The 17,841-nt window shown below is 42.6% G+C and overlaps 1 protein-coding gene across 1 annotated transcript; it reads right to left on the bottom strand.

The window, feature by feature from the left end:
* Positions 1 to 609: 609 nt before the first annotated feature.
* Positions 610 to 13,071, bottom strand: ywhae1 (tyrosine 3-monooxygenase/tryptophan 5-monooxygenase activation protein, epsilon polypeptide 1). Its single transcript, XM_060943963.1, has 6 exons — positions 12,881 to 13,071; positions 9,563 to 9,762; positions 9,370 to 9,476; positions 8,700 to 8,906; positions 8,231 to 8,367; positions 610 to 2,565 (listed from the first exon to the last, which is right to left on the bottom strand). Exons 1-6 carry the CDS (start codon positions 12,942 to 12,944, stop codon positions 2,513 to 2,515), a joined length of 768 nt encoding a protein of 255 aa, XP_060799946.1. The 5' UTR covers positions 12,945 to 13,071; the 3' UTR covers positions 610 to 2,512.
* Between the last annotated feature and the right edge of the window lie 4,770 nt (positions 13,072 to 17,841).

The raw sequence follows: 17,841 nt of genomic DNA, 5'->3' as shown, positions 1-17,841 counted from the left end.
AGAATTCATTGCTCCATCAACAATGACAAGCTGGCCTATCCAGATGCAGCAAAACAGGCCCAAAGCATGATCCTACCACCACCATGTTTCACAAATGGGATAAAGTTCTTATGCTGGAATGCGGTTTTCTTTTCTCCAAATGTAATGCTACCTTGGGTCTATTTTGGTCTCATCCATCCACTAAATTTTTCCAATAGCCTTCTGGCTTGTCAGCATGATCTTTAGTAAACTGTAGATGGGCAGCAATGTTCTTTTTGGAGAGTAGTAGCTTTCCCTTTGCAACCTTGCCATGCACACCATTGTTGTTCAGGGTTCTCCTGATGGCACTCATGAACATTCGCCAATATGATTAGGCCTTTAGTTCCTAAGAAGTTACCCAGGGTTCCTTTGAGACCTCAAGACTACTACACACCTTGCTATAAGAGTGATCTTTGTTGGTTTACCGTTCCTGGGGAGGGTAATAATAGTCTTGAATTTCCTCCATCCATCTGACTGTGGATTGGTAGAATCCAAACTCTTTAGAGATGGTTTTGTAACCACCTCCAGTCTGATGAGTAAACACTTTTATATATATATAAAAAACAAAAACAAACAAAAAAACCACTGAGGTCCTCAGAAATCTCCTTTATTCATGCAATGATCACAATACGTTTGTGGAAGTGTAAGATCAGACTTTAATAGATCCCTTTTCTTTAAATAAAACAGAGCAAAAACTCACATCTGATTGCCATCCCATTGATTGCAAACACATTAATTTCACCTTCAGATTATCTGCTAATCCTAGAAGTTCACATCATTTTGCTACTCACAGATATATAATACTGGACAATTTTCATCATTAGATAAATGACCAATTATAATATTTTGTCTTGTTCAGTTGGGTTCTCTTTATCTACTTTTAGGGCATGTGTGAAACTCCGATGATATTTGGGTCATATTTATACAGAAACCGAAAATTCTAAAGGCTCACAAACTTTCAAGCACCACTGTCAGGGCTTGTGAACATGTCAAGAAGTTGCTTTTGATTCTTCTTCCACAAGAGACCCAAGCTTAATTCTCAGGACTCTAATCATTTCTTCACATGCATTGGATTTAAAATTTTACATGCCAAAATGCAAAATGAACGCTGAAACTGATTTGAGTTTAACGTACTGCACAAGTTTGATCACCGTCCTATCAAGAAGCTTTTCCAACTCCATGAAATTGTCAGTAATCAAAGAAACATTTTTATTCAAAAGGTTCCACCAGAAACCCACACCGACCTCTCAAAGTTACAGTTACAGCCTGTCGGGTCTTTGGGTGATTTTGCCCCATTCCAGATGAAATGCAAACGCAGTTTCATGTGTTCATTTTACCTTTTAAATGAAGTGTTTCCCATTGAATCAGCATGGAAACAGTACATTATAAAACATGCAAAATTAAAATCACAAAAGGCTTAATTCGAGGCAGTTTTATTTTAACTCCAATGTTAATTCCATGCTGTTTCTCTATAAGAACAATAATACAGATGCCATGTCTGTGGCTCCAGTCAAATTTCCAGTAGTACAAATTAGCATCAAATTAAATATGAACAAGAAGTACAGAAGAAATTGGAGGCAATATCTCAATTTAGGGGAAGAAGGGAAATAGACTTTCATATACTTATGAGAGCTTAAAATCAACTTTATTAGTGCTTAATATTTTCAAACAGCCAATGGAGACCTGCATTTTAAGTTCTAAAAGCAGCAAGGCTCCTTCAATTTTTAGAGCTGCAACTATCCATCCACCATCAGCCTATGTGCATAATACAGTATTTTAGCACAAATTACAGTCCGCACCACTGCTAAGTATCACTACGTAACTCCTACTTTGTGATGTTAAGCATTTTGCTCCACATGGATATCAAGAAACTTGCAAACTTGCTCTGAAAAACTAAATTGACAAAAAGAGCACTTTATTTTTGACTTGCCCTTTTCCAAGGTTTAATCATTTTAACTGCATTTGATAATTGCACTAACACAAATATTACAGCTCCAACAACTAATAGCCTAATAGTAGACATATCAGTAATAGTAATAAAAGTTAATTCGCAATTACATTAAGAAAAACTCAAAATATATCCAGCAACTGATAAAATGTTGAGGAACAAGCAAATAAACTTAAAAAAGGAACATTGTACCAGGACACACACACACGCACACATACACACACGCACACACACGAGGGGGGAGGAAGAAAGGAAGGAGGGGAAAAAAACGAAAAAAAAATTAAGCTCTGCCCATCAGAAATTACAGTTGATGTCTCTTTCAGAAGTGGTTTCTTGGTTTAATTAAATGGATAATTTAAAAAATAAAATAAAAATAAAGCAAAAACAATGACCAGAAAAAAAAAAATCAAACAAACAAACGAACAAAAAAAAATGCGGCATCAAGCTGTTGCGTGTCATTCTTGAGGTTGGGCTTAGTGGCCACCTTTATGAGTGGGCTTTGGGAAGGGGTTGAGTGGGCTGGAGTCTCATATTGGCTGTGATGTTTCACTGGTTCTCATCCTCCACATCTTGCAGCGCCTCTTTATTCTGTTCCTCACCTGCACATTGAAACAACACAACATCAGAATTCATCGAGCAACTTTTTCTGAATTTTAAAGATGATTACGTCCTGACAGCAGCAGCAACACACACTACGCACCAATAATCAGAGCGTGTTCAACCAAGACCAAAGCACTTCTAGTGAACACATGCAACAAGGTGAAATAAATCATTAACAAAAGCAGACTGTGGATTGGACAGGGTGGGGTGGAGATAGGACTCAGGTGATCGATTCGCTCACACATGCCTGTGGACTTGTCTAACCAAGTGCCCAAAGACGTCCTCAATATCTATTTCCTCACGTAGAACCAGCACCAAGGGTGCACCATTTAAATGATATAGCTACATTACCAATGCGTAAAGCTAATTTTTAAATTCTGCATCTGAAATCAAAGGTTGGTTGAGCGCATTTTCTTTGTTTGTTCATGGTACACTCCAGAACAGAAACAGCACGGCAGTTGTGGGAGTAAGTCCTGAACTAAATATTAGGGGTGGGTATTGCCAAGGACCTCACGATACGATACGCATCACGATACTTGAGTCACGATACGATACTGCGATATATTGCGATATTCTACATAGTTCACTGAAAAATGTAAACGCATTATGCATCTTAAAATCCGAGTTGTATGTACATCAGATGATAGTGATAATTCATGGGACAAACTGAGTCAAAACAATGTAATTCTAATTATCCATGCCATTTTATTGTAACTATACAAGCGCAAGTTACAACATATTTGCAGGAACAACACACTGTCTGGAACACATTGAAAAGTGCAGTGGGCATCTTAGTCTCCCTGAGCACAATTATGAAACAAAGTGCAGTGTGGGTCAGCGTCCACACACTGAAACTGAACTGAAACCTCAGTGAATCACATTTCTTCTGAACTTTGAGTAAATACTCAAAATAAAATGCAGTGTCTCACACACTAAAATTGAAAATGCAAAATAAAGTGCAGCTTCTTGCTTTTGGTCTTAAATGACAAAATTAAGTTCACAGTTACAATAAGTCACATCACTGAAGTAGACGGGAGGACTTTGGCACTGTTCAGTGTAGTTTGCTTCGGGTCGGGTTTCGGTGGCTCCGGCTGAGCTAATATGTCGGGGTGGTGTCGTGCTAAGCAAGTTCACAAGTTTGTTGTGTTACCTGAATATCTAATTGGAGCGAAACAGGTTTTGCAAAGTGAGTACTCTTTGTCCAGCTCACTGTTTTTTTTTTTTCCTCCTTTCCTTTGGAATCCAAAGTGCCTCCAAACATCTGCCTTAAAGTTCGGCGGCGTCTCTAGGTTTACGTTAACAGCCATGCTTGCTTGTTTTTTTTTCCTCACTGCAACCACCGGGAAAAAAAGAGAAGACAAAGAGTGCCTTGCAGTGGGGTAGCGGCACAGCGACACCTTGCGGAGCAGAGGTGCGGAAGTCGTACTGGATTTACAACCCGTCTGAAACGTGATTTATTATTTGAAAAAAATATCGATATTCAAATTTTGAGTATCGATATTGAATCGGAAGACAAAGTATCACGATATATCGCCGTATCGATATTTTTGCCCACCCCTACTAAATATCACATCACATCACATCGTATCTGATTTGTGGGACACCCAAGTGGACATGGAGACACACTGAAACGAACACTCAATTTCAGTCCTTAAATGCAGAACGCTATCTGAGCCATACAGGTTTTACCAAGGGAGGAAATGATTACCAACAAAATCTTTAAATTTCCCCCCAGTACAAACTAGCAACGACCTTAAGTTTATACAAGTCTGGAAAGTTCAAGATGCCCTGATCTTATTTTGTCGATACTCGACACAGACGTCCTCTTAGTCACCTACTCAACTTCCTGCAATCTTTTGTTGCCACAGTATGTGAAGAATCAGTGGCACAATGGCAGTTTGTTTTAAGAGTTCACATGCAAAATCTGGGTCATGTGAGTCATAGCAACATGCATTCAGTGATAACCATCCGGTGTGAATCAGTGGACTATCTAAACCTAATAACAGACAAAGCCATGTGCGAGGGTAATACCCAGTGTTCTGGCCACACTGATGCAGACATGTAAATCTAGAATGTCTGACAATCTGCACAAGTTCAACACTTTGTCCCTCTGAAATAGGCTTATTGCAGTTTTTCACTTCATGCACTACACTCACAATAGTGGTATTTTACAGTCAGTCTCCCTGCAAGGGACCGTCATTAATGTTCATCAGATATGTAAGGATACATGCAAAGAACTCAAAAGAGGACATCTGGTTATATGAATTATCCACTTTTTTTTTTTTTAAAAGGAAACACTGTTGTTAACTCCTATACAATAAGATATTCAAGATATCTTGAATAAAGGAATGGTTATCTAATGTGTCATAATGCAATTACTAACCCCATCAGTGTTGCCAATGTAGAGACATTGTCACTAGATTTGGTGATGTTTTAGACCCCTTTAGCAACTTTAATGGGGGGGCCCTAGTGAAAAATCTAGGGACTTAAGCAGACCTTGCCTGCTGAACACTATACAGATCTCCAGCTCACATCACAGTCGTACTTATACGAGTTTAGAAAGCAGGCTCGCGTGACTCACAGTGCAGCACCTGACTCACGCTTGCGATGCAACCGATCACTGATAACCATGGTCCTGCCCCATGACCAATCACTGATAACCCTGGGTCCGCCCACACCAATCACTGACCATCGTTGCACATTCCACCCTCTCGCCTCTTTGTTCTAAACGTTCTTTTTGGAGCCATTACATCTGATAAGTACTAAAAGCGAGTAAACATTTTCTTTCATGGCACTTGTTTATTTTTTTGGACTCCGATCTATTCAAACCATGAGACGCACAGGACTGCTGCATGTTGTGAAGACGAGGCTTGACCCCGGAAACACGGTCGTTACGTCACGGCTTAACAAGCAAATATTACTACATTATGACCATTACTTGATTAATCTAATAATTCTTTTGGGAAAATTTCACATCCATGTGTCCAGACTGAATAGTTTTAAGCTATTACTCATTAGATTTGAACGGTGAACCTAGGCAGTCTCTGGAAATTTATATATCATAAATTAGATTCAGGGGGGTGGGAATGTGTAAAACTTCATTAGTTTAGTTATTGAACTGTTCGTATACGATTTTAATATGAAACTTTTTTTTTTTTTAAACTCAAGTTGTGTAATACACAAAATCAGCATGCTTGTTAGATTGCAGCTTGGAGTGAGTTAATTATTAATAAATTTTCATTTTATGGGTTTAATTTCATATAGCCAGAGCCACAGTTATCGTGAGGTTCATGAAACATTTAAAAGGGTCCCTGGCTACAAAAACTATGAGGACCCCAACATTAGAAAACATGAACAATGGCTACAAAACATGTTACCAAATGCCCTCTGGTGAGAATTTACAAGTATATTAATAGTACTTTAACTATAACCACAAGTCCTGTTTTATAATTCCACAATGAAGTCTCCACATCCGCAGACTTCTCCATAAAACTGTTAATGTCAAGACATGCTTGAGACACACAAGTAGTTTTCTGGATTTGGCAAACCTTGGCACAAAGGTTAAGGTGAGTGAGTGACAATATGGTTAGCAACACAGCAGAGCAAGAAATGGGCTCACTTACAAATACAGTTTGTGGGCAATTAACTTTAATACCCTTTAGGAATCTAAACAGTAAGAATGGGGGGGGAAGCAAATGGTTAAATGGACGACAAAAACATTTTGGACAATAAGATGATATGGTAATGTAATACAGCCTGTAGAGTTTGTGTCCCCGGCATTAAGAGAACTCAAAATTTGGATCATTCATAACAAATGCATTTCAAATACTTAAAAATCTTCCAAGTTACTGATTTATTGAAGCAATAAATATTGTTTAGATTGTAGCGATTTTCTGCTGGAAGCACAGTGGGAACTAGTTAATGTATAACTAGTTACGATGTTTGAACTAACATACACAAGAGCTTCCTGTCCACTTGTTAAATTTGACACCAACAGCCACTTCTGGGTCCAAAACCCCTTCAGTATTGCCAACCTAGAGACCTTGTCACTAGATCTGGCAACTTTATATACACACGCAAAGCCTAGTGACAAATCTAGCTCCTTTTTTCCCCAGCCCATTTTACTGACACTTCAACTTGATAAGACTCTCCAGCTCACATCACAGCCGCCATTATACAAGTTTAGAAGGCAGGTTTGCCATGATAGTTTTTTTTTGTTGCAGTGAGTCATGCCTGACTGCGTTGCGCTTGTGACCAATCACCGATAAACCTGGTCCCCCACGACAAATCACTGATTGCCACCGTTTGTCCCACCCTCTCCTCTCTTTGGTTTTTGTTTTAAACTCCCTTTTGAGAGATATTACAAGTACTTTTATTTAAAAAAAAAAAAAGTTTCCTTCACCACCATCACTAATCTAATCACATTATCTAATCACCACTGCTTCTGTTGCCCATATTCTTGATAGAACGTTTATCCTGTAAAGGAGTAAAAGTTTTGTTCATGGTGCCACGACCAAAGAACCTGTTTCTATACGAAAAAAAGTGTGTGTAATACATTACACTACACACACATTCTATTATATTCCAAGTGTGAATATATTGGGGGAAGCCATCGCCTAATAGTTAGAGAAGCAGCTTTGGGACCAAAAGGTCACCAGTTCAATTCCCTGGACCAACAGGAATAGTTGAAGTGTCCTTGAGGAAGGCACCTAACCCCTAACTGCTCCAGGTGTGTTGTACTTCGCTCTGGATAAGAGTGTCTGCTAAACGCCTGTAATGTAATCTAACGCAAGTGAACATCCTTCTTCATGTACCCTTCTTTGGAATTTGACCTGCCACTGATCAGGACGAACAACTAGTATGTAAGTCACTTAACTTCAGTTTGGTTTAGTGCTCAAGTGGTATAATCAAAAATCAATCAATCTCACCTTTTGGACTCAGACCTATTTAAAAAGAAAAGGGGGGGACCCACACGCAGAGAGACAGCACTGCAGCATGCTGAAAAGGTGAGGATTGGACCCAGAAATAGTCGTTACGTCACATCTTAACAAGCAGATGGGCATTTTTACCCGAGTCCCACCTTGTGTTCCATCTCTGAACATACAGTACCACGAGCCAGCAGTATTGCTTTACTCACTGTTTACAAAGAGAAATGCAGCCCTCATTATTCAAACTTTTTTTCCTCTCACTGGCCCTTAGATTACACTATATGGTGAAATGTTTGTGAACACCGAACAAAGTTGGAAGCATGCAATTTTACAGGAAATCTTTATATGCTGTAGTATTACAATTTCCCAGGACTGGCATTAAGTGACCCAAACATGTTCCAGTCTGACAATGCTACTGTGCACCAAGCAAGGAACATGAAGACAGTTTACCAAGCCTGGAGTAGAAGAATGAATGGGCTGCACAGAGCCCTGATTTCAACCCCACTGAACACCTTTGGGATGAACTGGAATGAAGAATGGAGGCTGTTCTAGCAGAAAAGGGGAGACTAACCTCGTAACAGATGTTCAACGAGCATATAGGTGTGGTCAGGTGTCCACATACTTTTGGCCATACAGTGTATAATATCTTAGACTCCTGGTCCACTAAGCTTCTCAAATTTCTCATGGCTATCCCTCGTTTTGAAATCAGACGTGTGATGCCTGCTGAGCGCCTTACCATCTCCCTGCATGTCTGAAGTCCATAGTGTCAGATTATCACGTAACAACTGCATGATGAGTGTGGAGTCCTTATAGCTTTCTTCACTCAACGTGTCAAGTTCAGCAATAGCATCATCAAATGCTGCCTTTGCCAACCTGAAATTAATAACATCACATTACTCTGTTGTACTGCATTTCCAACGAAACAAGGCGGCGAGGCATTAAGACAGAGGTGACACTTCAGCTCGAGCCTTCGCCCAACATTAGATGCTGCCAACTCCCCAGCTACCAACATTAAGACAGAAGCCAAAATGGGCTTCCTCTTTAATTAGCCGTTAAGGAGTGTGCTCACAGTTCATCTGTCAGACCATTTGAAGAACCATATTAAAAGTTCACCAATACACATACAGTAAGAGCTGGGGGAAAACTCTGGGCTGTTTCTGCGGTTATATATCAGAGCTGTAAAACATCCCAAAGTGAACACAAACCTGCATGCACGGTCAGGAGAGTTGAGGATTTCATAGTAGAATACAGAGAAGTTCAAAGCGAGACCCAAACGAATGGGGTGTGTAGGTTGAAGGTCTGTCATTGCAATATCACTAGCAGCTTTGTAAGCAACCAAACTGTTTTCTGCAGCCTCCTTCCTGTCGTTTCCTGTGGCAAACTCAGCAAGATACCTGTGGTAATCGCCCTTCCTGTGATATCAGACACAGGAGCAAAATGTACGATTAAGTCATTCATACACAACCATTCACCGCTTTCATTTCAGGTACTTTTGCAAAAACTTTCCCCATTAAACCTGCTGACTTTTTAAAACATGTTAAATCAACCAGCATTTTATTGTAGGTTGAATGTTTAATACATATGGCTAAGAAAATAATGAATTTATTTAAAAAAAAAAAAAAAAAGGCAAGTAGCAACATTGGCGATGACTGGTTTGAGACTCCTAGTCCAGAAAAGATGACATTTGTTTGCCAAAATGAAGTAGGATTTCAGTTCATTTCTGGTTACTATGATTAGACCCAACGTGTCATTAATTCACCCATTAGGTGATCATTTAAGAAATCCCTTTGTCCCCCCCATATTCTTTTCCATATAGCCAAATATAAAAAAAACTTTAATTGCACCTTGATTTAAAAAAATAAATAAATCACATACATTTTGTAGTAGAACACCTTGGACTCTCCTGAATTAGCAGCTGGAATTAAGTGCTTGTCCAGCACATCAAGGATGTCATTGCAAATTGATTTCAGCTCTGTCTCAACCTGAATACGAGAAACATTGTGACTGAGAGACAGAACAAAACTGACAACTGCTTTGTGATCGGATTAACTGGATCATAACTCCTTACTGTTTGCCTGTACTCCCGGATCATCTTCAATTTGTCCTCGCCACCCTTGTTTTCTTCTTTCTGCTCAATGCTACTAATTATCCTCCAGGATGCTCTTCTGGCTCCAATAACATTCTTGTAGGCCACCGACAGCAGGTTTCTCTCCTCAACTGTGAGCTCGACATCCATCCCAGCCACCTTCTTCATGGACTCAACCATTTCTATAAAATTAAAAAGCAATAAATTAAAAAGAGCAATCTTGGCACAGTGGTGTTTATTTCACTGCAACAATAAATCTCTCGTCCACTCACTCATTCATTCATTCCTTCCCGAGGCACGTGTCACACCGATTAGTGACTTCATATTTCCAATACGTGGAATACATACTGGGAGACGGGTACACATTAGGACTACACGTTAAGCCCCATGTACACGAACATACTTCCTTGGAAGCAAGTAGTTAACGTGACGATGCTTTGAACTGACAGATTTACACAACAACGTTCAAGATATGCCACGCCCACTCTGAAGATAACAGAACCCTACGGTACCTTAGCGATCTAGTCCAAACAGTTAAGATTTTTTTTTAAACCGTGGAGAACTTCTCCACCTATGCGCTTGGACAAGGATGAGATCGTACACAACTAGAAGCCATGCGAATGATGCCGCACCGAATTCGACCGCCAGCAGCGCTGATCGTGATGAAGAGCCGTCAACAGGAGCGATCCGTTACATCTGAATGGTCGACAAAACGATATTACTTATTTTGAGAAGCCATGACTCGAAGACAGAATTGTGTTCTTGATCAGTATAAGGTAGCAAGACATTCTGGCACGAAACAGCACAAGTCGTTAAAACATGCCTCCGAAAGGTTTCGCTCATATAACTGAATTGTACAGATTGCACCCTCCAACCATTTGTTCCTCAACCAAGGGATAGTCACCAGAGAACTTATAAGGGAGGAGGACAAACCACTTAAAGAATCATGAATCAGTTACTTTATTAATCCCCAGAGGGAAATTCAAAATTGCAACCAAGCTCCTGAATCAAGGAAGTAAATACGTCTAAAAATAGATTAAATAGTCCTTAAAAAGAATAAATAAAATTTAAACAAGTTCAATAACTTAAGTAAAAGCAAAATGAAGTGATTTTATATACAATGATTCCTATATACATATATTGCACCCGAGTTAAGGATACATGGTAAGAAGTGTACCACAGTTATACAGCGGGAAAAGTCTGTAACAGCAGAGATAGCAGCTGTATGCACATCTCTGACCCCAAAAAAAGCCAACTGGCTACTATATAACAGCAAAAAAAACAAGCAAAGAAACAAAACAAACCAACTATTAAGTGTGTTTAAAAAAAAAAAACAGATTCAACTTTTATTTCTATATATGTACCTTTTTTTTACGTCCCAATGGCGACGAAATGAAGTTATGGCCCCTTCTACATTCATTTCGATGGGGGGGCCTGATCTTGTTGGCCCAAAATAACCACCCAGGGCTTTACCACGATGGCTGGAGAGTGGTGAAACTTGCCCATAAGGACTTTCATATGGGTTGTTTTACAATCAGGGTACAAAGTTTGTGTCACAGGGGTCCAAAATTCAAATCGATTCAAACTGGTTCTTGTACCAGTTTTTAAGTGAACGACAAGTTAAAGAACAGATTTCAGATAATTTTTTGACATACGTGTATGGTAGTTTTGTGTAATCTGCTATAAGATGGGAGAAACAAATGAAGGGATTCTCGGAGAGGACTTTTTTTTTTTTTTGACAATTCAGAATCCACTACTTCCATAGTGCTTTTAAATATAAGGCTGTAAGCTTTGTGTTAGTTGTCTCTAATATTTATGTCCCAATACCTTGACCACATTTTAGGATGAAAATAATCATTTTAGATATGTTATTTTATATTGAAAAATTAGCTGTCTCGGAGAGGACTTTTTTTTTTTTTGGACACAATTACATACTAATTTGATCAAAATAGTCTGAAAACTTACTGGCATTCAACATTAAAACTTAACTACGTTTCCAATGATATGGAACCAAATATGTGTTTTATGGTATAAAGAATGATTTAAGTGCATCCCTTTTGGAGCTACCTGTGGTCAAAAAAGCACTTTTTCTAAATGACACGAGTAATTTTGCTAAATATGACACATATTGCCATACATTCACCAAAAATAACGTTATCACCAAATTTTTTTTTGCATGGTAAATAGAGCTACAATAAACAACCAAGTTTATTTAGTCAAGCCTTTTGATATTGAAGATAAGTGTTAAATGTGATTTTTAGCTTACGTACCCTGATTGTAAAACAACCCTTACACAGTCTAGAGAAGATTTCATTGGATGAACTCGAGACTAGTGCAGGATGAGTCATCAAAAAAGTAATCATTTTGCCATCACTTGCAAACTACAAAAGTAAACCAGGAGTTTATCCAATGCTGTTTTTGTCCTATTGGTGCACTAATTGGCAGGTACAAAAAACCTTTTTTGATTTCAGGTGCAAGTTAAACTGGCATTTTGTACCTGAGCACACTAGAGTAGTCTGGATCCACTGTTTCAGATACTCAGTGCCTGGGCTCCAGTAGGTTTGACAAAAACCCTTCTCATTACTAATAGCTTAGTCAATATAAGTGAAATTAATAAGATGACAGTCAGCTGTGTTTATTACATTGGACGAGCTCGTCGAATTCACCTGCTTGGTCATGTTTTTTTGCGCCAACCTGAGAAAAGAAAAGAAAAGCTTCGTCGACATGCAGCAGTGCTGCTCTGTAGAACACACACTTACACCATGAGCTCAGCCTGCTGTGGTAGCTACTTCAGCTCAGGCTCTAACTTAGCAAGTTGGAAATAACATGACTAACGCCACTGCTGGACTGACAACCGAGATTTATTTAACGAGTAAACGAGCAGATTTGTCTAATCACGATTACTGCAACCTATAATTAAATCTGTCGGTGTCAGGTGGGGTGTAGAGGTCTGTAACTCCCCCCGCCTTGGCTAGCAACAGCTCGCCTCGCCCAATAACTATCCGCCATTTTGTCTGTTCCACTAACGTCTCCATCTTCATTCCATCCCTCATCGAATTCTAATGACCCAACTCGATAACCGATTTCTCGTTCGTCCGTCAGTTAAACGACTTAGAAAGCGAGTTAACTAGATATAGACATCTTTTAAACTTCCCATTAACTAGCTGCACACAATTGCTGCATAAGCTAGGTCGCTAAAATTAGCCACTAGGCTAACTAGAAACACTACGCCCGACTGCTAGCCTTAGTGTAGTGTTCAGACATCACGGCTCTCTCTCTCTTCTTTAAAATTTATCTTACCGTCATATCTCTCTGCTTGTTCAGCAAGCTTAGCTTGATATACTAAATCCTCCCGATTAGCCATAGTGAGTAATGTGCAGAGAGTGTACTTCAGCGACGGATTTGGAGAACGGAGTGTGAATGAAGCAGCAGGCCCTTGCACAAGCCAGCAGCTGCAGCCTGAATGGTGCTGAAGCGCGTCCGCCGGTGAAACTGGAGGAAAAATGGCGGACGCTTTCATCCGGGAACTTTGGACAACAGCAGCAACCAATCCTTACTTTATCCTTCATTATCCTTCAACCCTTTCGAACAATTAAAAAAATAATAATAAAATGTATTATTATGGAGCATACGTATTTATCATACAAATAATTATTTATTCATTTAGTTTTTTTGCCCCCTCCAAACAAATTATATTTACTTGATCCTTATTGTTGCTGTGATTTACATCTCTTGTGCTTATTAACACACTGTGGACTCTAAAGGATCAAAATTTCAAGAATATATTTCCCCCAAATGATATATTAAAGTTCTCGTCAAAGATATTCAAGATATATAGTCAATATCCATCTGTTATCTGTAGCTGCTCATCCTGTTCTACAGGGTCGTGGGCAAGCTGGAGCCCGTCCCAGCTGACTATGGGCGAGCCACCAGGTTCATAGAAACGCAACCATTCACACCTACGGTCAATTTAGAGCCACCAATTAACCTAACCTGCATGTCTTTGGACTGTAGGGGAAACCCATGCAGACACGGGGAGAACATGCAAACTCCACACAGAAAGGCCATCGTCGGCCACTGGGCTCGAACCCGGACCTTCTTGGTGTGAGGTGACAGTGCAGGGCAGTATCGGAACTGCATGGTCAAGCTCTGAAAGCGCACAAATAAGGTGATAGGCAGAAAAAGAGAGCAGGGAGACCTGTGTCTTTAATGTCCATCCATCCATCCATCCATCCATCCATCCATTATCTGTAGCCGCTTAACCTGTTCTACAGGGTCGTGGGCAAGCTGGAGCCCGTCCCAGCTGACTATGGGCGAGCCACCAGGTTATCGCCGGGCCGACACATAGAAACGCAACCATTCACACCTACGGTCAATTTAGAGCCACCAATTAGCCTAACCTGCATGTCTTTGGACTGTAGGGGAAACCGGGACACGCGGGAAACCCATGCAGACACGGGGAGAACATGCAAACTCCACACAGAAAGGCCGTCGTCGGCCACTGGGCTCGAACCCGGACCTTCTTGGTGTGAGGCGACAGTGCAGGGCAGTATCGGAACTGCATGGTCAAGCTCTGAAAGCGCACAAATAAGGTGATAGGCAGAAAAAGAGAGCAGGGAGACCTGTGTCTTTAATGTCCATCCAGCCATCCATCCATTATCTGTAGCCGCTTAACCTGTTCTACAGGGTCGTGGGCAAGCTGGAGCCCATCCCAGCTGACTATGGGCGAGCCACCAGGTTATCGCCGGGCCGACACATAGAAACGCAACCATTCACACCTACGGTCAATTTAGAGCCACCAATTAACCTAACCTGCATGTCTTTGGACTGTAGGGGAAACCCATGCAGACACGGGGAGAACATGCAAACTCCACACAGAAAGGCCATCGTCGGCCACTGGGCTCGAACCCGGACCTTCTTGGTGTGAGGTGACAGTGCAGGGCAGTATCGGAACTGCATGGTCAAGCTCTGAAAGCGCACAAATAAGGTGATAGGCAGAAAAAGAGAGCAGGGAGACCTGTGTCTTTAATGTCCATCCATCCATCCATCCATCCATCCATCCATCCATTATCTGTAGCCGCTTAACCTGTTCTACAGGGTCGTGGGCAAGCTGGAGCCCGTCCCAGCTGACTATGGGCGAGCCACCAGGTTATCGCCGGGCCGACACATAGAAACGCAACCATTCACACCTACGGTCAATTTAGAGCCACCAATTAGCCTAACCTGCATGTCTTTGGACTGTAGGGGAAACCGGGACACGCGGGAAACCCATGCAGACACGGGGAGAACATGCAAACTCCACACAGAAAGGCCGTCGTCGGCCACTGGGCTCGAACCCGGACCTTCTTGGTGTGAGGCGACAGTGCAGGGCAGTATCGGAACTGCATGGTCAAGCTCTGAAAGCACACAAATAAGGTGATAGGCAGAAAAAGAGAGCAGGGAGACCTGTGTCTTTAATGTCCATCCAGCCATCCATCCATTATCTGTAGCCGCTTAACCTGTTCTACAGGGTCGTGGGCAAGCTGGAGCCCATCCCAGCTGACTATGGGCGAGCCACCAGGTTATCGCCGGGCCGACACATAGAAACGCAACCATTCACACCTACGGTCAATTTAGAGCCACCAATTAGCCTAACCTGCATGTCTTTGGACTGTAGGGGAAACCGGAACACGCAGGAAACCCATGCAGACACGGGGAGAACATGCAAACTCCACACAGAAAGGCCGTCGTCGGCCACTGGGCTCGAACCCAGGACCTTCTTGGTGTGAGGCGACAGTGCAGGGCAGTATCGGAACTGCATGGTCAAGCTCTGAAAGCGCACAAATAAGGTGATAGGCAGAAAAAGAGAGCAGGGAGACCTATGTCTTTAATGTCCATCCATCCATCCATCCATCCATCCATCCATCCATTATCTGTAGCCGCTTATCCTGTTCTACAGGGTCGTGGGCAAGCTGGAGCCCGTCCCAGCTGACTATGGGCAAGCCACCATGTTATCGCAGGGCCGACACATAGAGACACAACCATTCACACCTACGGTCGATTTAGAGCCACCAATTAACCTAACCTGCATGTCTTTGGACTGTGGGGGAAACTGGAGCATCCAGAGGAAACCTGTGTAAACTCCACACAGAAAGGCCGTAGTCGGCCACTGGGCTCGAACCCAGGACCTTCTTGGTGTGAGGCAACAGTGCTAACCACTACACCACCATGCCGCCCCCTGAGCAAAGTCTCTGACTTTTATTAAGGCAAATAAGCAGGGCAGTATCGGAACTGCATGGTCAAGCTCTGAAAGCGCACAAATAAGGTGATAGGCAGAAAAAGAGAGCAGGGAGACCTGTGTCTTTAATGTCCATCCAGCCATTATCTGTAGCCGCTTATCCTGTTCTACAGGGTCGTGGGCAAGCTGGAGCCCGTCCCAGCTGACTATGGGCGAGTCACCAGGTTATTGCAGGGCCGACACATAGAGACACAACCATTCACACTCACACCTACGGTCAATTTAGAGCCACCAATTAGCCTAACCTGCATGTCTTTGGACTGTAGGGGAAACCGGAGCACCAGGAGGAAACCCACACAGACACGGGGAGAACATGCAAACTCCACAAAGGCCGTCGCCGGCCACTGGGCTCGAACCCAGGACCTTCTTGGTGTGAGGCAACAGTGCTTACCACTACACCACCGTGCCGCCCCCTGAGCAAAGTCTCTGACTTTTATCAAGGGAAATAAGCAGGGCAGTATCGGAACTGCATGGTCAAGCTCTGAAAGCGCACAAATAAGGTGATAGGCAGAAAAAGAGAGCAGGGAGACCTGTGTCTTTAATGTCCATCCAGCCATCCATCCATTATCTGTAGCCGCTTATCCTGTTCTACAGGATCGTGGGCAAGCTGGAGCCCGTCCCAGCTGACTATGGGCGAGCCACCTGGTTATCGCAGGGCCGACACATAGAAACACAACCATTCACACCTACGGTCAATTTAGAGCCACCAATTAGCCTAACCTGCATGTCTTTGGACTGTAGGGGAAACCGGAACACGCGGGAAACCCATGCAGACATGGGGAGAACATGCAAACTCCACACAGAAAGGCCGTCGTCGGCCACTGGGCTCGAACCCAGGACCTTCTTGGTGTGAGGCGACAGTGCAGGGCAGTATCGGAACTGCATGGTCAAGCTCTGAAAGCGTACAAATAAGGTGATAGGCAGAAAAAGAGAGCAGGGAGACCTGTGTCTTTAATATCCATCCATCCATCCATCCATCCATCCATTATCTGTAGCCGCTTATCCTGTTCTACAGGGTCGTGGGCAAGCTGGAGCCTGTCCCAGCTGACTATGGGCGAGCCACCAGGTTATCGCAGGGCCGACACATAGAGACACAACCATTCACACCTACGGTCAATTTAGAGCCACCAATTAACCTAACCTGCATGTCTTTGGACTGTGGGGGAAACTGGAGCATCCAGAGGAAACCTGTGTAAACTCCACACAGAAAGGCCGTAGTCGGCCACTGGGCTCGGACCCAGGACCTTCTTGGTGTGAGGCGACAGTGCTAACCACTACACCACCGTGCCGCCCCCTGAGCAAAGTCTCTGACTTTTATTAAGGCAAATAAGCAGGGCAGTATCGGAACTGCATGGTCAAGCTCTGAAAGCGCACCTGTGTCTTTAATGTCCATCCAGCCATCCATCCATTATCTGTAGCCGCTTATCCTGTTCTACAGGGTCATGGGCAAGCTGGAGCCTGTCCCAGCTGACTATGGGCAAGTCACCAGGTTATCGCAGGGCCGACACATAGAGACGCAACCATTCACACCTATGGTCGATTTAGAGCCACCAATTAGCCTAACCTGCATATCTTTGGACTGTAGGGGAAACCGGAACATGCGGGAAACCCATGTAGACACGGGGAGAACATGTAAACTCCACACAGAAAGGCTGTTGTCGGCCACTGGGCTCAAACCCAGGACCTTCTTGGTGTGAGGCGACAGTGCTTACCACTACACCACCGTGCCGCCCCCTGAGCAAAGTCTCTGACTTTTATTAAGACAAATAAGCAGGGCAGTATCGGAACTGCATGGTCAAGCTCTGAAAGCGCACAAATAAGGTGATAGGCAGAAAAAGAGAGCAGGGAGACCTGTGTCTTTAATGTCCATCCAGCCATCCATCCAGCCATTATCTGTAGCCACTTATCCTGTTCTACAGGGTCATGGGCAAGCTGGAGCCCATCACAGCTGACTATGGGCAACTCACCAGGTTATCGCAGGGCT

This window comes from Neoarius graeffei, chromosome 17 (genome assembly GCF_027579695.1).
Source record: "Neoarius graeffei isolate fNeoGra1 chromosome 17, fNeoGra1.pri, whole genome shotgun sequence".
Classification (NCBI taxonomy): domain Eukaryota; kingdom Metazoa; phylum Chordata; class Actinopteri; order Siluriformes; family Ariidae; genus Neoarius; species Neoarius graeffei.
Note: the sequence above shows the minus strand (reverse complement) of the source record. Positions and strands in the feature narration are given on the sequence as shown.